General features: G+C 46.6%; 1 protein-coding gene across 2 annotated transcripts in view; it reads right to left on the bottom strand.

The window, feature by feature from the left end:
• The window catches only part of TRPC3 (transient receptor potential cation channel subfamily C member 3), a 1,234,189-nt gene that overhangs the window by 47,200 nt on the left and 1,163,642 nt on the right, over nt 1-23,347 (bottom strand). The window contains exon 11 of one of the 2 annotated variants that reach the window (XM_069631155.1): nt 3,843-3,918. The exons of the other annotated variant lie outside the window; for it this stretch is intronic. Within the exon in view, the coding sequence (XP_069487256.1) occupies nt 3,843-3,918 (76 nt within the window). The remainder of the gene's footprint in view (nt 1-3,842; nt 3,919-23,347) is intronic. 2 annotated transcript variants of the gene reach the window in all.

The following is a 23,347-nucleotide window of genomic DNA, read 5'->3' as shown; positions in this document are numbered from 1 at the left end:
ATTGAAGCGCTGATGGGAAATGGGGAGCAGCGGGGGATATTCTAGGGTGTGTGTGTAGCAAAATTGAACATTTTACCCAGAGGGTTGTAGAAGTAAGGGAGGCCTAGGAGGAGGCTAGTGCAGTAGTCAAGACGACTGAGTGCTAGAGTTAGTAAGAGGGATTTAGATTTGGCAGAGTAATAATTGAGGAGAGGGTGGATTATCCTGAAACTAAGCAAACTAATGATGCCAGCCTTGGAGGTAGCAGTGATAAAGTCATGGGTACTAAGCTTGCTGTCAAAGAAAACTCCATGGTTGCTTGCATTGGAGGATGAGGCAAGCATATGGGGCAAAGGAGATTTGTGAGAGACGGGGTCAGTGGATGTCAGTACCTAGATGACTTTGGTCTTCGAGGAGTTTAACTTGAGACATCAACGTTTAACGGTTATGCTGTGAGGCAATCAGAAATACGTTTAGACTGATTCGGAAGGAGAGTTGGCAAGAAGATGATCTGAGTGTTGTCTGCAAAGATGTTAGAAGAGGACCCAAAGGAGCAGATGTGATGGCTGAGGGAGGGAGCCCAGAGAGTGACTAGGGGAGGGTCAGCGGCCAGAGAATTAGGGGCCAGGGAGGGAGGATGGATCAGTGGCTGTGTTTCATGAGATGAAGGTGGTATGATGTCAGAGGTATGAAGCAAGCCAGTTAAAAGCAGAATCTTGGATAGCAAGGACAGTAAGGGTCTGAAGGAGTGAGTGGGTCTCACAGTGTGCAGGGTGACCAAGAGGCCAAGAAGGATAAGGAGAGATGAGTGCTTACTACGGTGAGTGGGGGTCAACATGTTGGCGACATAAGTGTGCGCTGTTGAAATACAGAGGAAGGTGCGAAAGTCGTATTGGAGAGAGCCACAGAGGCCATAAGTGTTGAGGCAGGCAGAGATCTGGTTGAAGACAAGCCTGTCAAGGATTTTAGAATAATGGGAAAGGAGAGAGACAGCCAGACAGTTGGCAAAAATATTGAGATGAACTGAGTGTTTTTAGGATTGCTAGGATAGAAGCTACTTTGTCACAGGAGTGAAAGATTGCAAAGGAAAGGGAATAGTTGAAGAGAGAACAGGAGCAAGTGAGAAGGTAAGCAAATGGTTGGCAGTTTCAAGGATGTTAAGCAGGGTGGAGAGGAGAGTAAAGAGAGTAGCCCCGATTTTAGAAATCTTGCCCCAGAAGTACATGGCAAAGCTGTTAGCAGAAAGTGTGCAGGAGATGGCACAAAGAGGGTAGAAAGAGAAAACAAGGAATTACTTGACTTCGATTAGGTAAGGACCCAAGAAGGCAGCTTTGAATTTCCATTTTGAGATGTGGAAGGGAGAGAAAGCGGGGGTGGAACATTGATGCTGAAGTTGAGAACACAGTGGTCAGATGGGGAAAGTCAATATTGAGAATTGATAAGACAAGTAAGGAGGAGAGGAAGACAAGGTTAAAGTCCCCTGTGGGTGAGTGGGTAAGTTGTCAAAACAGGTTTGGGAGTGGCATGATAGGAGGAAGTCAAGTTCAAACTGATGGTTGGGGATTATTTTGGGGGGGGAGGGCCCAGGTCACCCATGATTATAAGGATGGAATTGGTGGAAATGGGGTCAAAAGGGAGGTCAAGATCAGAGGAGAAGGTGTTGCGTGGGCCCAGGGGTCTCTAGAACGGGACGATAGCGAGTGAAGTTGCAAGAAGGAGTAGGGATAGGGAGGAGTAGGGGTGCCATGAACTCGGAGAAGGGAGGCAGAAAGCCAAGAGGATGAGTGTTTTCCTTTATTTGTCATTAAGCAATCACCACCTATTTTGAAAGAACTGGACACGTGCAGAAAAGTAACAGTTGGTCGCGGAAGGGAGCAGGGGTAAATGAGTCATGAGGGGTGATCCTTGCTTCGGGGATATCCATAACCATGAGTGGGGGATTGTGATCTTCAAAGCGATCAGTCAGAACGTATGACTTTTTACAGATAGCTTGGACATTCCAGACCCCAAGTGAGAATAGTAGAAGAGTTTGGGGAAGCGGGAGAAGAGGCAGTGAGATGCGAGATAGATGAGGGTACCGTGTGTTCGTTAGCCAGGTAACCTTTTCTGTGAGGGGGAGAGAAGTGGGGGAGAGTGAGGAGGCAGGGTTGAGAGGGTTGTTCAGGAGGGAGAGAACACAGAGGGAGTGAAAGAGAGACAACGTGAGAGTGACTATACTCAATAGGTAGAGTGAGGGATGCATTGTATTTGGATTGTGTGGAAGGGGAGATAGTGTAGATGATACAAAAGGGGTGTGTGGTAGTGCACTGTTATGGCAATACAAGGTCATTAGGGACCAACATTGCAGTGGCAAGTCAGTCCGTTCACTATCAATAAAGATTGCAGTGTTAAGACAAAACAGGGCCATTAGCTACCAAAGCAAATACCGTTTTAAGACAATGCAGGGACACTAGCAGCTAGAATTGCAGTGTTAATATTGGTCTTCTAGTGAGAACATTGCACTGTCAAGACAACACAGAGTCAGTAGCTTACAGTGATAGGTTTGATATTGCGAGGTGCAGATAGTGGTCATGGGACTGGCCCCTTCTAGTAAGCCCCTGGACTGCAAGGGAGTACAGGCAGCAAAAAGCTTCAGGAAGTCGTTCTTCACGGTTTCCTGCCAAGGACTGCAGCCACTTGACTGGCAGGGCCTTTGTTTGGGAGAAGGGGGTGGCAGTCCCAGTTTAACAATAGATTACCCAAAGGGCAAGGCCATGCCAGGTGGTAGAGGTTCAGCTTTCAGCTTGAGGGTGATTGTTGATGCACCAGGTCCAGCAGGGAGTGAGCGCTGTCCCCTTCAAGTGGGCCACAGTGCTGCAAGTGTCCCAAATGTGGTTAGGTGGGCAAACAACCTTCCATCACAAGAAGAGCACAGTGGGTCATGAACAAGGCGAGGGAAGTAAGGAAGACAGGCCCCTTCACACAGGTGACCATGGCCCTCCAAAGGGCACTCTACTAAAAATGAGGTAGGGGAACTCCGACTGATATATCACGTCTTGGCTGGGATAGCAGCCAGTGAATGGTTACATTGTCCCAAAAGAGAGTTAGGTGGTATGCTCCAGCATTGATACAGTAGTTGAATTACTGAAGGGTGGCGGTACAGGGGCAAAAAAGGCAAAGTGTTACATAAGGAAATACTGTCAAAACACATGTGGTCGCAGCAAGAGTCCACATGATTCAGAGTCATGCAGACCCTTCAATTATCCCACATTTTGGAGTCCGTTGGGGAATATAATAATTTTATAATTGGTTATTTATAACGCGTTTAATACCCAGTGGTTTCTAAGCGTGGACCCAAGGATCGAACCTGTGTTGCTCTGCGTCGTCTTGTTTCCAAGGCGAGCACGTTGCCCCGAGCTATCCTCCCGAGACAAATGTCATGTTACCGCATACAGTGTTATTGTATGCTGTAATATGGCATGTAGTAATGATTTTGTTTGAAGGGAATATCCTCCACACGAAAAAGGAGGTTTCATTTGTGAAGCTTGCAATTTGCAGAGTGGTAAAACAAGCAGTATTTGAAAATGTTGCATGTTTTACAACTTCCACAGATCTGTAATGAGGCCCTGAGTACTGTGGCCTGCTACAGTTTTTTAAACACTTGCCATATAGAAAATAAAACCATATAAATCTAATTATTTAACAAAAAACACATTTCAGTTTACAAGTAAAATACAATGAAGTAGCCCCCAGCTGTTTTTTTTTATATTAGAATTCTCTGCAGCATGATAAACCAGAGAGTAAAAGGCTCTGTCCTCATCAAACACAGAACTTTTGGAAAGGGGCACCCCTGATATGCAAGCCATGCCTCTGGTGCAGCTTACCTTCATTCACTTCATCGCTCTCCTTGTCCACCTGTGCTTTCAGAACATACCTCTTGATCAGTCGCTTCATGATTTGCTGCAAGTGAGAAAGCAGCGCAGTGTAAGGGTAGGGTTTGCATGGCTTCACCACCACTTGATCGCGTGCTCCCAACAAACAATGTCGCCAAAACAAATGAGCAAAATGGGCACTGTCCTCTGGGCCCTCTTATCATTATGTTACAAATGCCCACAAGCACATTTTATTCAACTAATTTATTAGGAGTTCGTATGCCGATAGAAGAAGACAAGACCTCTCTTTCAAGTTGCAAGGGGGCGATTTCAATCCGACGGGGAGAGTGAGAAAAGGATCACAGTATTCGCTGCAAGTCCAGAGGCTACTGTCCTGAACGTCTGAATACTAGGAGTAGTGAAGGATTATAAAGTGTCTGTTCAATGAGATCTGGTGTAAAAGGTCAGTGGAACCAATTCTCAGTGAGGCAAAATGGAGACCCTAGTGGACACGCGATGCTGTCGGGGATGTCATTACACATCTCCTAATTACGATTGGAGTGTAGTAGTTACTGTTGTTCAGATAGAGAAAGAGTGATCACAGGTGGGAGGCCTTGCAGCAAGGAGCACAAAGGGAGAGGGAAATGGCCGGCCCAGAAGATGGAGACTCATTGCATTGCTAGGAACGGCTTGGCATTGGTGCCTCGGGTGGAGCTTGGTCCCATATGCTGAAGCGGGTATCAGAGTGGGGTGGGACCACTCCTGATATGCATATGGTCTTTCCCCTTTTGTGATGGCATGGCAGGCGGAGAACAATGGTCTGGAGGGTTGACCAGAGCGATGCCAGAGGTTACGATTAATTCTAAACCTTCCAGCAATCACCTCTTTTGTTTTGCTATGTAAGCGATATTCAATCAACACTACAGCTAAGTCAATGCCTAGTCTGGGATGCTGAGGAAAACCCCTATTGATGTATTTTTATATCCAGTTCAGTACTCTGGATGACAACCCTTGTATAACACCCCCCTCTTAGAATCCCCGACCCCACTGAGCCAAGAAGTAGGTTTGTTTTGCAAATTTAAAAGGTCTATTTGGACAATTCAACAATATATATCTATCACACTTTATAAATAAATTGATAACTGATATCACACTTCAGAATACGACCGTGATCAACAATGGATAATGTTACAGGGGTACACTGATTTGGTTACTTAGGAGTAGTGTAAAGGATGAGGTAGCTGAAAATGCTTGATGGTTTCAAGGAAATGCAAGGTGGAATAAAATGCAGTACAGAAATAACTTGTTATGATTTTAGCAAAAGGTAATATGATCACTTTTTCTTTTGACAATTCACTCCCCCCTATGCAATACAAGAAATGGAAGGAGAGCACACAGTCTTCAAGAATCCCACAAATCACACTTTATAATGCAATACACAGTTCCAGTTCCCCCAGCAAGCTTAGAGAAAACAGGGATGAGTTTTAAACACAGGCAAATTACTTTAATGTGGTTTGCAAGGAAGTGAAAAGGTGCTAAAATTGCTTTTAATTCCCTCTGGAGGTTCAGGGTGTGTGAGAGATGCTTGTTGGTATTAGTTCAGGCTCACTTTAGCAATGCCCTATGAGTTATTACCAGGTTGCAAACGGATTTTAACAAAGAGAAGCAACAAGCTGCTGATTTCTACAGATGAAGAAATCGGGCCAAATCGCAAATCGCAGTAAATTTCGCGAGTGCGTGTCTCGCGATCACGGAAAAGTATAGGGAGTAGGAAGTCGGTTCTAGGTTTGTTGGAAAGCCTAGATTCTAAATTTCGTTCCTAGCCCAAACGGTTCAAGAGATACGGACGATTTAATAAAGGTAGATTTTCGGATTTAAAGTAAAACTCAAAATGACAGGTGACAGCTTGCAGCTGCAGAATTGACAGGTGACGGCTTGCAGCTTTAAAAATGACAGATGACACGATTTCTAGGAGGCAGTTCTACTTAGGTTAAAATAGTTTGGATTAGATTATTTTAACTAAGAGATTGGTTCTGCACAGTTCTGCTAGGTACTCACAATATAAATTTGAACTAGGCCTCGTCACGGATCTGGTCAACACGTCCGGCTGCGGTTCTGTCTGCTCGGCGGGTCAACCAGGCACCGGTTCTGCTCACAGCGATCTGGGTCAGCTCTGCTCTGCTGGTCTAGCCTCTCTGGATTCTGGATGTAACACTGCTTTCTGGGTACTGCTACAGGTTCTTGCAAAAATTCTCGGCAAAAATTCAAACAGCTTGCCCGGCTGTTGAATAGTTTGGTTGGTTTTGAGGCCTGCTGTAGAGGATTCAGCTGGTGGATTCAGGCCTCTCTGCTACAAATTCTGGAGTTAATTTCTGCTACAGGTTCTGGAGATTGATGGATTTGAAGTCTGGATCTCTGGATGTGAAGTCTTCGGTCAGCATGCTCCGCAGCAAATGGAATTGAATCTCTACCTGTCCCAGCAGTCTCTTTTTATGTGTTTTGAAAATGGGTGTGTGCCTGGGCCTACCTAAGCCTGCCCCTCTCTACTTGTCATTGGCCCAATTCTACCCTCTCCCATGATTGGGGGAAGGAAATGGATTGTCATCATGATGAGGTCTGTTTATGGGTCAGAGGATCCTCCCCTGGTCAATTTGCACACAAATCTATTTCTGACCCAAATACATATTTATCTATGTACCATTTTTCTAATATTATAAGTCCAGTTAACATATTTTCTGTAGCACCAAACCATCCGATCCCTGTCTTTGTACGATGTTGTGTCCACTGATGACAGAATTCTCCCCTTTTCATCCAGATAACGACCTCTAAACCTTTCCAAATTTTACACAAATGTGCACCAGGGATATGGGTTACAGATGGTAAAGTGTCAGATTTTTAACATGCAGACATTTGGAGTGAGACCCTATTTTCCGCTAGCAACCCCCCAGAATACACCACAGGGTCCTAACACCTCTTAAAACGTGCACAGAAAAATCACAAGAATAATGATATTACTTATATACTTCTGACAAGTCCGCACTATGAGTTATCTATCTTTTTAAAATTATGCTCTGGTCAAAAAGGGGTGTGGCTTCCCACATCACATGGTGGAATAGCTGGTTTATCCACTTCCCCCAAGCTCAGCTGGCTGGCAGAGGCACTGCCCCTCCCAGTTTCCCCCAAGAGGAAGCCACTTTACGACGCCCCCAATATAACATTTGCCTGAGTCTTGGAAGTTGCATTGTTCTGTCCCTTCCAGTTCCCATTTGCTCCACCCCTAATCTAATCAGAGAGGTGTCAACTCCTTTTGGCAAGGGGCAGCAGGATGCAGCTAGGCCTGGGAAGAATGGCTGAGCAGGTTTCTCCTGTCGGGGGTAGTTGTCAGGCAGAATCCAGTTTCATTAAGCCAGGTTTCAGCTAAATGTCACTTTTTGTTCCCAGTTTTCTACATTCAAATCAAACTGACAATTTTTACCTATACATTAAATAATTACTTCCTTCAAGTCATTTCAGAATATAGTTTTACATTCTTCCACCTCTTAGCAAGTCTTTCCTTGGCCTGGTTTTGTTTCATTTGTTCAGTTTTACACAAAAGTCTGGTGGTTTTAAAACGCCGGCTTTCTGATAGTGGTGAGTACCGGTATTGTAACCATTTTTGGGATTAAGAAAATTAATTCCCCACAGTTCTGAGTTGCTTTTTGGCAATCAGCATTGCTATTCCCAATGGTTTCAGGCTACTGTGTGTGTAGCCCAATGGTGGTTTTAGGCAGTGCCTTCCTGTGCTCACAACATAGGCAAAAATGGGTGGCATCCTATTCTTCATGTTTTCCCTGTGCACTCTCTGGGGAGTTCTGGCCATCATGATGTTTTCCATGCCAGTACTGCACAGTTTTATGGTAGGGTTGGATGCATGGGTAAAAACATTCCACAAGCCCCCCCTCTTGCGATGGCCATTCTGTCCTTTCGCTAATGGAACTCGCAAGATCTGGGATGTTCGCCTCCTCTTCTTCCAATTCCATGGATGGCACAGTTCAGCATCTTTTCCTCCCTCCAGTCGATCAATCAGTTCTCCTTGCTGGTCCTGATGGGAGGATTGGGCGGTACCCCGGGCCCCTCGGATCTCTGCTCCCGGGCCCCGGTCGTCCTCCTTGGTCAGTCTCCATGGTTTCCTCTCTCCTAGGATGATAAAGCAAAAGCGGCAATACCTATTCGTAGACATTTCTTCCCCACCATTGATATAGTGGGGTGGCATATACATTTTATAGTCAAAACATTTGCGTTTTTATTTTAACCAAAAGAAGATACAATTATAAGACATTTTTTCCAAATCATAATATTTTAGAGACTATATGTGGGATATTTTAGGGTTGGAATTGAATTACTCTGGAGCGGTCCCCTCTGGTATTGCAGAGGACTCCTCCAGTTGTTGCAGAGTGTGTCTGGGATGGCAACACTTTAGCTGATTTATATGGACCCACTTGTCTTCCCCCTCTGCCAAACCGCCTTTGGGGATGCGGATCTTGTAGGCCACAGGGGAGATTTTGTCTATAATTTCAAACGGTCCCTTCCATGTAGGCAAGAATTTTCGCTGTTTGGCCTGGTTCCTTTGGAAATTGTATAGGTAGACCCGATCACCCACCTTATATTCCTTTCGGGTAGTTTTTAAATCATAGTGGGTCTTCATGCTCTCGGCTGATCTTTCTAGATTCCGCTGAGCATAGGCAAAAGCATGCTGAAGGTGTTTCCTTAAATTCTCCACATACTCATGAGTTGTGGAGGCATTTATCAACGTCTGCTCTTGGGTCCTGTAGAGCAAATGCTGGGGAAGCACCATCTTGCGCCCCGTCATCAACTCAAATGCTGACATTTTGGTTGCAGATGAAGGGGTAGATCTGATGGCCATTAGGACCAGAGGTAATCGGATATCCCAACTTGGCCCAGAATCTGCCACAAACTTTTTTTAGTATGCTCACAATGGTTTGGTTGTATCTCTCCACTGCTCCAGAAGAAGCTGGCCTGCAAGCAATGTGTAGCTTCCTTTTAACCCCCATTATCTCCCACATCTTTGTCATTACTTCACTGTTGAAGTGGCTACCCCTGTCTGACTCAATCCTTTGAGGTAGACCAAAACGGGAAAAGATGTGGTTAATCATCAGGGCAGCTGCTGTTTCTGCCTTGCAGTTTGGGGCTGGAAGACATTCCACCCACTTGGTAAACAAGCATGTAACGGTCAACATGTACTTGTTTCCTCTAGACGAGCGAATCACAGGGCCTACAAAGTCGATTTGCAAATCTGACCATGACAGTGTCATTCCCCTCTTTTGGAGAGGCACACAGTGTGTGTGAGGGATGATGGCTGAAATTGTGCACACACAAGACACCCCTTCAAGTATTGGTCGAGGTCCTGCCCCATGTGTGGCCAGTATGCAACCTCCCTTAAGATTTCCAGTGTTGTGTCAAACCCCCTATGACCGGTGGTGGCCGCATCATGGGCGTGACTTAACATCAGGCTTCGGAATGAGGTAGGGACCACACACTGATCATGGCCAGCTTGGGATTTCCTTACCAACAAACTGTCTTGGATTCGGAACCTTTTTGGACATTTCATCAACACTCTTAGGTCCTCTTTCCCAATGTAATCGGTATCCGTCAGGGGAAAGTTCTCAGGGTCCTCAATGTGTTGGTAAAACTTACCAATTATTGGATCCCCCTTCTGAGCTGTAATCAAATCAGCATCAGGGGTCTCCTTACTCCATTGTGCAGTTGAAAGATCATTGTGAGCATTTGTCTAGGACCTAGTGATAGCAGTGACCTGGATTTCCTCCAATAGGGACTCTATTTCTATTAGATCCCCTTGGATGGCCCCGGTTTTGGCCAGCTGATCAGCTAAGTCATTTCCAGTTTTGTCTGGTCCCTCTACTTTGGAATGACCCTTGATCTTTTTCCAGTAGATGGTCATCCCATTCGATGTGACCAGATCATCAATGTTTTGAATTAACTTCCCATGTTTCAAGGGTTTGTTATTAGCACATAACATGCCTCTGGTTTTCCAATTAACCAGGTGCTCCACGAACCCGTTCCGTACATAATCCGAATCTGTGATTATGACCAGTTCGTGGAGTTGATGTTGGACAGCAGTGAGGATGGCCTGATGCACAGCCATCAATACTGCCACCTGACTAGTTCGGGGACCAATTTTGTATCCAGCGGAAGGTTCTGGTGACTCATTCACCCATGCATTCCCTACACCGGCCACCAGTTCTTTCTCCCCGTTGTCGTCAAAATGGTACGAGCATCCATCCACATAGACAGTGGGCATTCCCTCACACTTGTCTTCTTCAAAGACTTTGTGTGGGGAATTAAGGTATGCCTCCATGTTGTCCTTGATTTTTAGACTTTCGTCCTCGAAACAGTTTGCTCTGGCACAATCATGCAAGTCAGCCAGACCTTGCGCGAGGGGACTCTTCTTGTTTTGGCCATATCTGACCTCCCCAGGAAAGCCTTGCATTGACAGAATCCAGGAAGTAATCCGGGAATTACTCACATTTCCGGCCCGGATTCTGTCACTTTGGAGATATTGCAGAGGCTGGTGTGGAGTCTCCACTATGATGTGTTCCCCCTGGATAAACGGGCGGTAATTCTTCAATGCCCACACCGTTGCCAGGAGTGCCTTCTCACAATCGTTGAATTTTTCCTCCACAGAGGATAAAGTTTTGCTCGCATAGGAGATTACTTTATTGACCTTGTCATGCTTTTGGTATAATACTGCCGTCAAGCACGTATTAGAGAACCCTGTCTCCAGGAAGAACTCCTTGTTTCTGACAGGGTAAGCTAGGCAAGGCGCTTGTGAGAGGCTTCTCTTGAGTTGTCTTACTGCCTCGGATTGTTCTGGACCCCATTCCCACTTAACCCCCCCCTTCAAGAGATGAATCAGGGGTCTAGTGATCTCTGCGTAGCCTTCAACAAACTTTCTGCTGTAATTAGCCGGTACAAGGAGGTTCCTTAGTTCCCGCAGAGTTGTGGGGTCTTTCAGTTTCTGAAGTGCTTCCACTTTCTTTTCCTGGGGACAGAGACCCTGAGGAGGAATCTCATGCCCCAAGAAATTAACACAGGTTCTACACCACTGTGCTTTCTGAAAGGAAAGTTTTGCTCCGGCGGCCCTCAACTGTGTCAGAACATAACGGATCTCCGCTATGTGTTCCTCCACAGATGAACTTTTGATGAGGACATCATCTACATAAGCCAGGTTACCCCTCGCACCCAGGTCGGGCATGGCCTTATGTAGGAAAATGTTGAATTAATTGCCGGAGTTGAGGTATCCGAAGGGAGTCCGGGTCCAGGTGTACTGCTGGCCCTCAAAGGTAAAAGCCAGTTTGTATTGGTCCTCCCTACTGACAGGCACGGTCCAGTATCCATTGGTCAGGTCAATTGCAGTGAATACCTGTGACCCCTGGATCTGGGCCAGCCCTTGGTCAATGTAGGGCAGAGGCCATCGGGAAGTATGGACACGTTTGTTGAGCTCCCTAAGGTCGGCGCAGAGTCTCCACTGGCCGTTTGGCTTCAATATTCCCAGCACTGGATTATTTAAGGGGCTGTGTACTGGACGGATTATTCCCCGGGACTCAAGGTTCTTAATTATTTCAGTAAGGGACTCCATGGATGCGAGAGGCAAACGATATTGCTTCACAAACACTGGAGTCATTCCAGGGTCCGTGGGAATTGTTGTTGTGTGGATGTCGGTGCGAACACAGTCATATGAGTCTACCGCAAAGAGATCTTGGAAATCCAAGAAAACTTGTTTCAACTTTTGCTTCTGTTCCTGAGTCACACAGGCATCAGCTAGGTTGACTCTCTCTTCCACCATCTGCCTGAAGCCTGGAAAGACTTCTGGTTTTGCTATCTCAGCGGCCTCCTCCAGCTGGGTGGAGAAGTCCCTGGTCAGAGTGCTGATTTGGACCGGAGGCTTCAGGTGGGCAAGGCAGCCCTCATCGACCTGGAAAATCACCTCATCCCCTCTGAAGTCACAAGTCACATCTTCCTTACCATAAGGGCAAGAAGTGTACACCAGGAACTCCCCCCCCCCATGCCGGGTGAAAATCCTGTCTGGTGTTGTAGTGTCCTCACTGTCACTGTCAAAACAGTCCTTGGGGATCGGTCCTACCAGTTCATTTCCTAAATCAATGGAGAAATGTCGGTCATCAACCGCCATTCCAATGATGGTGCCTGCGGCTAGAGTAATACTCTGTAAGTCGCTGTTATCCACCTCTATTGGAATGGTGTCATGTTCTATGTTGACTAATGGTGTTGGGTTTAACCCTAACCCTTGTTGTTGGAGAAAAGCATTCAGATGAATATAAGCATCAGGGTTTTTCAATGTTTGTCCTCTTTTAACTTTCACTTCCAGGGAGAATTGTCGGGTCCTTTCTGGGATGGTGACTTCCTCTTTAATCTGAATTTCAACTGCATCAGGTAGCAATTGAGCTGACCTAAATGCTTTTTCTGAATCATCAAAGCCCATGGGATTATCCGCTAATCGGGACCAAGGTTTGAAGTTTATTAGGTCCAAACTAATGGCAAAGCGATTGAGAATGTCACTGCCTAAGTAAAAGGCGGCAGTGACGTCTCGCACGACCCAACAATTATGGACTATGCTCTTGTTGCCAATGGAGATTTTGAGCATACACCTGCTTGGCAGGAGATGTTTGGAATTAGGTGCTTCCAGGTCCATTTCCCATTTGTCTAGCAGTTTGAATGTGGAAATGGCTGGATCTTTTGGGAGTTGGCGGAACATGGCTTCGCTGATGAAGCTCTTACCGTTGTTCACACACACTCGAGCGAGAACAGAGTCCTTCCCATCATTTAACTGAACAGGGATGAACAACTGCTCTCCAATTTGCTGAATATCAGCCAGGCTCTGAGCTGATTTCACATCTTTCTGGACTATAGAAGTGGGAGTGTCTGATTGTGGATTGGTAAAGAATTTCAGAGTGTTTCCTTCCAGTGTGGAATACCACCTTAAACTGGAAGGAAGGTTGATTTTCAGAAATAGAGAGGACCCCCCATCACCAGTCTGTTGTCCTACTGCTATTACTGTCACGTCTGGAATTTGGTTGTTCTGGAAGTGAAATTCTACTTGGTCAGATTTTTGTTCAACCATGTGGTAGGTGCCGTTTAAACTAACATGGTTGACACTCTGTTTTAATTTTATTGGTCAGCTAGTCTGGGTCCAGAGGACCTTGTTTACGCAATCTATTGGGGGTGACAACCTTCTCAGGAGGTCATTCCCTAGTAAGCAAGGGGTGCCCTCTGGAGTCACTACTATGACCGGGTGTTTCACCTTGATATGATAAGGCATTTCAAGGTGAAACACCCGGTCATAGCCTTGTCGCCCTATTTTGATGTCCAAATCTGCAGTCCCCTCGACAGGAATTTCCTTCCCGTCAAAGTTCTGCAGTTGTCCAGGAAGAGAGGTGAGAGGAATACGGTATTTATCCCCCCTTCCTGCATTTAGTTCATCAAAGGCCCTTTTGGACAGAAGGGTAGCTTGGGATCCAGTGTCCACCAGTGCCAAAATTGTACCCTGCCCCTGTACTTGTACCGGGGCATAATATCTTCCCTCCTTCTCCTCAAGGGGGCACAGATAATGCACATTTTTGGACAACTGGTGGGCTAACTTTCTGGTTTTGGACATTGCTAGCGAAGAGATTTGGGCAGAATTCTGTGGAGAGCCTGGGGAATCTGAAAGAAAAAGTTGGCAACTGGAAATGGTTTCGGGTTCTGGGCCGCCCCCCCTTTTTGGAGGCAGTCATCAGGATGGGTTTGACCCTTGGGATTTTGGTGTTGTCAGTTCTGGGATGAGATGATGGGCGGTGGTAGCTCAGTCTCCATATCTCCCCAGTCTGGATTGGAATCCCTTGGGACCCATTTTTCTTTGGGAGGAGTTCTCCCATCTCTAAAGGAGAAGATCCTTTCCCCAGGATCCTCTGAGGATCCCTCTCCCTCAAATTGGAAGATCTGTACCTCCTCCACAAAATGGGTCTCTTTGGGTCCTTTGTTTCTCCTACCCCCCCCCCTCTGCTCCTTGGGAGGCAGGCTTTCAGGGGCAGGAGATTTTGTTTCCGGTTCCTGGTTTTCCAGGGGCTGTTTACAAGTTGGGAAGGAAGCTTCCTCCAAGGCTTTACACCCCCCTTCCCCTTGTGCCTCCTCCCTGGGAACCGGTGGGTTATCGGGGTGCTGCCCCCGTCATTGTTCTGGAGCACCAGGTCCAGAGTTTGGGGCATTCTGCGGTGGCATGCTCATCTGAGGGTTCTGTTGAGCCCTCAGTATGTGACCCAGATCTCGTGCCATATTTTGGACCTGGCGCTCAAGTTGTGAAACCCGCTGATGCTGATACGGGGCTCTATTTTCTCCCCTGGGCTGATCCCGGGAAGGGTAGCTATCCCTTCTCTGGTAGTACCCCTGGTTGGGAAGGTTTGGGTACCCCTCCACCCTTGGCCTCCCCTCTCCCGGATTAGGCGGTCTGGGCTCAGGGAATTGGGGAAAGAAGGATGGATGATTTTGGGGCTGGAAATTGGGTGGATACCTGGGGAAAAAATTCTGCCCAGGGTTTGGTGAATTTCTGCCCTCCTGGGTTTGGTACTTGGCCGGATCCCCCCCCTTGGGCTGGAGGAGTCCACACATAACCCAGGATGGGTCGGTTTCCCTTGTAGCGGGGACTTACATAATCAGGGGAGCGGGGGACCCCATTCGTGGGACTACCTCCTCGACTCCCTGTCTGTGACTGGCCCGAGGGCCTTCTGGGCTGTGAATTATTTGGTGCAGGCAGGTTTTTAGGCCCCCCCATCTCCAAATCTAAAACGGGGGCAACCTTTACCTCTGCCACCTTGGCAGCAGCAGGGGTGCTGTTGGTTTTGGGGTTTTTCGGCACGTTATTTTTATTTTCAATGGGCTTCTGCACCTCATAGATCTGGGTAGCCTGTTCAATGACCCAGTCTAAAGATCTTTTCTCATGAAAATCTCTCACGAGCTGGGTCATTATGTATTTGGGTAAGGCATGGAAAAACGTATTGATAAATTCTCTGCTATCCGTGCCCACCCTTCTGGTGGTCTGCGCAAAAGCACGCTTTAATTCTTGCACAAACTCTTGTGGGGCCTGATCCTCCCCACATTGCAAATTGTAGGCTGCCTTGCGAGCCTCTTGAGGATTTCTGTGCACAGAAAAATGTTTCAAGATGGCCGCCCTGTATGTGGACCACCTTGAATGGTTTTGATCCTCCAGCCCCGCAAAGAAACTGGAGTATTCTGGTGAGAAGGTCCACTTTACATATTGAATACAGCTTTGGCTGTCCTTCAAATGGAAAGTCTCCATCATTTGCTCATAGAGCTCCAAGTGTTCCCAAACAGAATACTTGGCGTTCTTATGATAAGGCGTGATGACACTCCTTATTGCCTTTATTTGTTTCAATGGGTCCTTAAGCAAGGCCCTTTTTGCCTTATTGGCCTTTTTGGTTCGGGTAACCCTGGTCCATTCATCCTCCGACTCAGAAGCGCTGCTCCCAGAGGTGCCCGTCTGATCTTCCAGGTTTTCCCGGATTCTGCGAGCCTGGGAATGGCTGGCAGAATGTGGGGACCTGGTCTCCTGTGTCCTGTGACGCTCAGAGGAGTCTTCAGATCCCTCCTTCCTACCAGGATTTGCTGGGTATCCCCCCACTGACCTAACTGGGCAGAGGTTTTCAGGATGCCCTTAGTGGGCCTACTCTCCTGGGGTTCCCCACTAAATTGCACTGTGCTTGGGTGCCCATACCCGGATGCCCGCCCATCCATTCCTGGCCTATGAGCCCCATACTTCTAGCTGGATAGTAATCTTCCATCTCTGTGGCCCTGGGCTCATGTGCGCGACGGGACATGGGGGCGGCAGAGTCCAGGGACTGGGAGAGATGAAGGCCTCTGGTACTAGGGTTCCTGACGTTATGCTCAGGAGTTTCTTTCCCAGCGAACCTCATCTCTATCCGCCCCTGCTTCCTGTTGCAATGCAAGAGCCTGCGCTTTCAGTTCCTCAGTTAAGGCCTTACTAGACTCTATCAGTCTCTCCTGCATGGCTACCTGTTGCTGGAGCCTATCATTGTGCTGACAGAGAGCCTCATTTTCTCTCTGTGCCTCCTGATTGGTCCTGGAGTACTGGGACAGTCTCTGCTGCAGGAGGGTTACCTCCTCAGTCCCATCCCTACTGGCCTGCTCATTTCTTGCCAGAGCCTCCTCCACCCTCCTGGTGTGATCTAGCAAGCCCTGATGCTCTTTTTGGAGGTCCCCCAGCCCCTTTTTAAATGGCAGACTTCCTGGCCTAAGGTATCCCTTTCCTGACCAAGAGCCTGCATTTGTGACGCCAGGTCCTCCCTCTGCCTTTGAAAGGCACCAGCTTTCTGGCGTTCTTCATCAAACTCTGCCTGGGTATCCAGGTCTTTCAAAATCAATTTATTGCTTTCCTCTTTCTCTCTGTCTAGTAGGATTTGCAGGGTGGCTACCTGCTCTGTGCATGCCCTGTTGAAATTGATCTGTTTCTCCAGCTTTTTCTGGCTCTGCAGTAAGGAGTCCAAACTGTCTTGGTGCTCCTTCTGCAAAGCCAGAATTCTGGTATCCTGGTCTGTCTTTTCCTGTTGCAGTATATCCATGTCCTTTTTTATTTTAATGATATACTGCCTACTATCATTTTCTGACTCCTGGCTCCTCTGCCGCCTCTGCTCAGAAGAGACCAGGTCAGATTGGTCCTTTTCTAACGCCATCTCTTGCCTATTTGCCAGATCTTGGCCTTCAGCACATTTGTCCTGCATGGCTCCCATGTAGAGATACAAATATGCCGCTATCCTGGCAATCTTATTATGTTCATCTTTGGCTTTAGGGGCCATATATAGTTCACTCAGGGCCACATGTAGGGGTCCCTGATCTCCCCATATATCTGACCCTGTTTCAGTGACCTGTTGCGCGATTGCCTGCAACCAGACCGTTTGGTCCTGATGAGTCCACTCACCTCTCACAAATAGCTTATGTAAGAAGTGCTCTCTGGCTATTTTCATATCTACCAAGGTCGTCATTCTGGAATTTGAGTTCCTTCCTGACTTACAGAAGTTTATATTTTATTTTGCAAAAACAGACCGTTTCCTTAGAGCGTTCCTTTGAGGGATGCATTCACAGTGTAAAACAGCGCGGTAATCTAACCGGATAAGCGTATCTGGTCAGTTGGCACACTGTATTAATCTGCACAAGTGGTAAATCTAACCCAGAATATCCCGGACGAGCCCCCACTTTTGTAAGCGATATTCAATCAACACTACAGCTAAGTCAATGCCTAGTCTGGGATGCTGAGGAAAACCCTTATTGATGTATTTTTATATCCAGTTCAGTACTCCGGATGACAACCCTTGTATAACACCCCCCTCTTAGAATCCCCCCGACCCCACTGAGCCAAGAAGTAGGTTTGTTTTGCAAATTTAAAAGGTTTATTTGGACAATTCAACAATATATATCTATCACACTTTATAAATAAATTGATAACTGATATCACACTTCAGAATACGACCGTGATCAACAATGGATAATGTTACAGGGGTACACTGATTTGGTTACTTAGGAGTAGTGTAGAGGATGAGGTAGCTGAAAATGCTTGATGGTTTCAAGGAAATGCAAGATGGAATAAAATGCAGTACAGAAATAACTTGTTATGATTTTAGCAAAAGGTAATATGATCACTTTTTCTTTTGACAATTCACTCCCCCCCTATGCAATACAAGAAATGGAAGGAGAGCACACAGTCTTCAAGAATCCCACAAATCACACTTTATAATGCAATACACAGTTCCAGTTCCCCCAGCAAGCTTAGAGAAAACAGGGATGAGTTTTAAACACAGGCAAATTACTTTAATGTGGTTTGCAAGGAAGTGAAAAGGTGCTAAAATTGCTTTTAATTCCCTCTAGAGGTTCAGGGTGAGAGATGCTTGTTGGTATTAGTTCAGGCTCACTTTAGCAATGTCCTATGAGTTATTACCAGGTTGCAAACAGATTTTAACAAAGAGAAGCAACAAGCTGCTGATTTCTACAGATGAAGAAATCGGGCCAAATCGCAAATCGCGGTAAATTTCCCGAGTGCGTGTCTCGCGATTACGGGAAAAGTATAGGGAGTAGGAAGTCGGTTATAGGTTTGTTGGAAAGCCTAGAATCTAAGCGGATTTAAAGTAAAACTCAAAATGACAGGTGACAGCTTGCAGCTGCAGAATTGACAGGTGACAGCTTGCAGCTTTAAAAATGACAGATGACACAATTTCTAGGAGGCAGTTCTACTTAGGTTAAAATAGTTTTGGATTAGATTATTTTAACTGCACAGTTCTGCTAGGTACTCACAATATAAATTTGAACTAGGCCTCGTCACGGATCTGGTCAACACGTCCGGCTGCGGTTCTGTCTGCTCGGCGGGTCAATCAGGCACCGGTTCTGCTCACAGCGATCTGGGTCAGCTCTGCTCTCCTGGTATAGCCTCTCTGGATTCTGGATGTAACACTGCTTTCTGGGTACTGCTACAGGTTCTTGCAAAAATTCTCGGCAAAAATTCAAACAGCTCGCCCGGCTGTTGAATAGTTTGGTTGGTTTTGAGGCCTGCTGTAGAGGATTCCGCTGGTGGATTCAGGCCTCTCTGCTACAAATTCTGGAGTTCATTTCTGCTACAGGTTCTGGAGATTGATGGAATTTGAAGTCTGGATCTCTGGATGTGAAGTCGTCGGTCAGCATGCTCCGCAGGAAATGGAATTGAATCTCTACCTGTCCCAGCAGTCTCTTTTTATGTGTTTTGAAAATGGGTGTGTGCCTGGGCCTAGCTAAGCCTGCCCCTCTCTACTTGTCATTGGCCCAATTCTCCCCTCTCCCATGATTGGGGGAAGGAAATGGATTGTCATCATGATGAGGTCTGTTTATGGGTCAGAGGATCCTCCCCTGGTCAATTTGCACACAAATCTATTTCTGACCCAAATACATATTTATCTATGTACCATTTTTCTAATATTATACGTCCAGTTAACATATTTTCTGTAGCACCAAACCATCCGATCCCTGTCTTTGTACGATGTCCTGTCCACTGATGACAGAATTCTCCCCTTTTCATCCAGATAACGACCTCTAAACCTTTCCAGATTTTACACAAATGTGCACCAGGGATATGGGTTACAGATGGTAAAGTGTCAGATTTTTAACATGCAGACATTTGGAGTGAGACCCTATTTTCCGCTAGCAACCCCCCAGAATACACCACAGGGTCCTAACACCTCTTAAAACGTGCACAGAAAAATCACAAGAATAATGATATTACTTATATACTTCTGACAAGTCCGCACTATGAGTTATCTATCTTTTTAAAATTATGCTCTGGTCAAAAAGGGGTGTGGCTTCCCACATCACATGGTGGAATAACTGGTTTATCCACTTCCCCCAAGCTCAGCTGGCTGGCAGAGGCACTGCCCCTCCCAGTTTCCCCCAAGAGGAAGCCACTTTACGATGCCCCCAATATAACATTTGCCTGAGTCAAGGAAGTTGCATTGTTCTGTCCCATCCAGTTCCCAGTTGCTCCACCCCTAATCTAATCAAGGGGCAGCAGGATGCAGCTAGGCCTGGGAAGAGTGGCTGAGCAGGTTTCTCCTGTCGGGGGTAGTTGTCAGGCAGAATCCAGTTTCATTAAGCCAGGTTTCAGCTAAATGTCACTTTTTGTTCCCAGTTTTCTACATTCAAATCAAACTGACAATTTTTACCTATAAATTAAATAATTACTTGCTTCAAGTCATTTCAGAATATAGTTTTACATTCTTCCACCTCTTAGCAAGTCTTTCCTTGGCCTGGTTTTGTTTCATTTGTTCAGTTTTACACAAAAGTCTGGTGGTTTTAAAACGCCGGCTTTCTGATAGTGGTGAGTACCGGTATTGCAACCATTTTTGGGATTAAGAAAATGAATTCCCCACAGTTCTGAGTTGCTTTTTGGCAATCAGCATTGCCATTCCCAATGGTTTCAGGCTACTGTGTGTGTAGCCCAATGGTGGTTTTAGGCAGTGCCCTCCTGTGCTCACAACATAGGCAAAAATGGGTGGCAGCCTATTCTTCATGTTTTCCCTGTGCACTCTGGGGAGTTCTGGCCATCATGATGTTTTCCATGCCAGTACTGCACAGTTTTATGGTAGGGCTTGGATTTATGGGTAAAAACATCCCACAGCTAGTGTCTGCTAATGTACCTGAAAGTGACCCTTAAAAGCATACAATCTTCCTTGTATCATTGTTGTCACTAAAAAAGGACTGTACATGTTTTATTTCACCTGCCTGGAAATGTTTATGAAAATCAATATATATCCTAGTGCGTAAACCTGATAACCGTAAATGGGACATATTTACTCTTGGCTTCCATCAGCAATGAAGGATGTGGGGTGAATGATGGGTGGGGCAGGGTGAGGGGTGCAATCATGCCAGTCAATTTATAGGCTGGCCAGGAATGAGGAGTCTATACTTAAGAGGTGAACGGGTACTACCAGCGGAGTCATTGCAGTGTGGTCTAGGATGTGCCGCCCGGCCCAGTCAAGGTTGGCTATGGTGTTGCTTTTCATCCTCCACTAGGTAACAAGTGCTCCCTACCCTCCCCATCCAGGATGCTCGAACCCCCACATGCAATGGTAGGCTGTCCAAACCTCCCACGCCACTAAACTCACACTCATCCACAGTTCATGGAGTCAACCCCCTGTTGACTCGCATACTCTTTGTGCTCTGCTCCTACTCACTCACACAAAGAGCATGAACATAGGGCCCACCGTTGCTACTGCCACCCAACAGTCCCTCCCTGTGCACAGGCTCAGGCAGCACCAGTCCTTCATAAAGTGGAGAAAAAAAAGCAAGGCAGCTGTGTTACTGGTACCTCGCCTGCTGCAGCCGCCTTACTTTTCCCCCAAAAGCTGCACACATTCTGCCGACGCTGGTCTCCTTCTGCCTGGCCCATTGAGCAGGGCTTTAGGAGGGCAGGGGCTCTGGATGCAGAGACCAGAAACTGCTCTCGAGCTGGGTCGCTGCTCTGGCTTTCCAGACCGATTTCCCTCGTGCGAGCACTCTGTCAATGATTAAGAAGGAGGAGAGCTGTCGGATTGCTTGCCTTACTGTCCCACACCTTACACCTGTGCAAAAGTTCAGGCAGGTCAGTGTTGAGTACGGACATGCGAGTATAACGCATTCAATCAAGGCCAATAATACTGCGAGAATCAATGAGGCGCGGAGGCAGTAAATTATACTTTTATCACCTTTATTCATCAAGCGCGAACTGGCGCCAAGGCGTGCGCGCCGCCTACCACAACACGTGGGCTGCAACCCACAACACAACTGAAAGGGGACAGGGGTGCGCGCTGCCTACCACAACACGTGGGCTGCAACCCACAACACAACTGAAAGGTGACAGGGGGTCCCTTCGCAACATTAACAACAGAAAGAGGACGTTACAGGCAGGGAGTCGATCTGCCTTAAAGAGGCTGATGGGAATGACCTTGCCCTTTCCCATCAGTTTCTCTTTCTTCAGGCTTAACACTCTACCTGTACTGGAGCACATGCTGGAGCAGCTGCAGCACAACGAAGAAGCACGGAGACGGAGAGCCCCCTCCTGCCTTATGAGTGTCAAGGAGAGTTCCTTTTGGCTCTACTGTTAGAGCTCAGGTATATCACCCTACATGGCTTACTGGGTTTTTCCTTTGAGTTCTTGACTCTTGAGGTGGTGGCATGGCCAGAGCTGTCAAAGCAAAGCTCCACAAGGTATGAGCTGGCTTAAAGGTACTGTAATTACATTTGATTATTACACAATAATCGAAGGGCCAAACAATATATCTGCAAAATAAATTCTTCATAATAAATTTGGGCCCGGGAATTAATCAAACACATATAGGTAAGTACACCGTAAAATAACTTTTCAGAATATGGTAAAATAAAGTACAGAAAGTGGTCTCCCAGGAGCATAGACCCTTCACACGAGACTCAAAAGTTCAACTTGGATTTTTGGGAGGCACTCAGACTCATTAGCTCCTAAGATCCAGTGTTAAGTCTACAGGCCCTTCGAAATAAAAGGGCTAAGTTAAACTATGGAGGTAAATATGGGTTCTTCACACAGGGCCCTGAAAGCATTTAAACCCTAAAGAGGAGCCCAGAATGATCAGCGGATACAGAAGAGGCAGTCAAGTTCAAGAGTTTCATTCATCAGTCCCCCAGCACAGGTGATTGTAGAAGGCAGCAATTACTTAAATGACTTAAGTAGCAGGTCAAGATGCAGTCCTGTTCTGGATGGGCTAGCTCAGCACCGGATGGCGTACAGGCACCGAAGAACAGAAACAATCCTCGTAGGCAAGCCAAGGAACCAACAACAGAAGATTCCAGAAGGTAAGTGAAAACTGTGTCATTGCAGTTAAGGGCCTGTGGAGTGGGGCCCTCGAAAAAGTAGCAGGGACATTGTGGCTGACAGTGAGATGGGCAGATCAGTAACAAAAAACCCTGCCCTTTTGAGAAGCAGACCTGAGAGCGCAGCTGAGGTTAGAGGGGATACTCTGTTGATGTGCAGAGATGGAAGAACAAGGATCCAGAAAGGTTGACCCCAATCAGGGGTCAAAGGTTGCAGTTAAAATAAATCCTAGCAGTTCACAAATACCCTGGTGCATAGTGTCCAACTGGAAGGTAGAGGGTAAACCTACCCACCACTACACTGACACAGGCGCAATTCAGACATGGGGTGGCAGCCAATCAATTCTGACTACTATATGCTACCTTGGAGAACATTCTCCCAGGCAAACTCAGTGGATTTGGATTCCAGAAGAATCACAGGCATACAACCATTGTAATCACTCCCAAGTCAACTCGCACATCTTTTTGTGACAGGCGCTCACGTCAGAAAAATGACTCTACATGGCATTTGCCCGTCTATACTTAATCACACTCAGGGGCAACAAAGAACAGTTGCTTGGATATTTCAGAACACTAGAGACTCCATTTTGGGAGCCAGCACGATAAAATGCTTTCTGTGAGCCAAAATGGCTACTACTCTTGCAGCCACTGTCCTAAAGTAAACTGATACTAACCCGAACCAGTACAACTGTCTAGGTCAGACTTGAGACCCAGAGAGACTGAGGGCACCTTGATGGTAGCTCTCACCCTTGGGGGCTTTAAGGATACCCAAAGGGGATCCATACAAATATGAGTCATGTCCTCAATGAGATCTGGATGGAACTCATTAGTGAAAAACAGTCAGGGCATCACAAGCATAAAGCAAAACGTTCTGGGGACTTGGAATATAAGAACAAAGGGATTTTCTACCCAGTAATAACCACTATTTCCTTTCCCTTCCACCACCTGGGGCCCCACCAGCTCTGCCAAATCCCCAGGAAGCCGCTCCTGCCAATCACACGTTTTCCCTTCTACCCCCCACTCCTTTCATCAACATCACTTGTATAGCACAACAATTCACGAAAGGCATTAAG

This window comes from Ambystoma mexicanum, chromosome 6q (genome assembly GCF_040938575.1).
Source record: "Ambystoma mexicanum isolate Mex_15411 chromosome 6q, UKY_AmexF1_1, whole genome shotgun sequence".
Taxonomy (NCBI): Eukaryota; Metazoa; Chordata; class Amphibia; order Caudata; family Ambystomatidae; genus Ambystoma; species Ambystoma mexicanum.
This window is presented reverse-complemented; position numbering and strand designations above follow the sequence as displayed.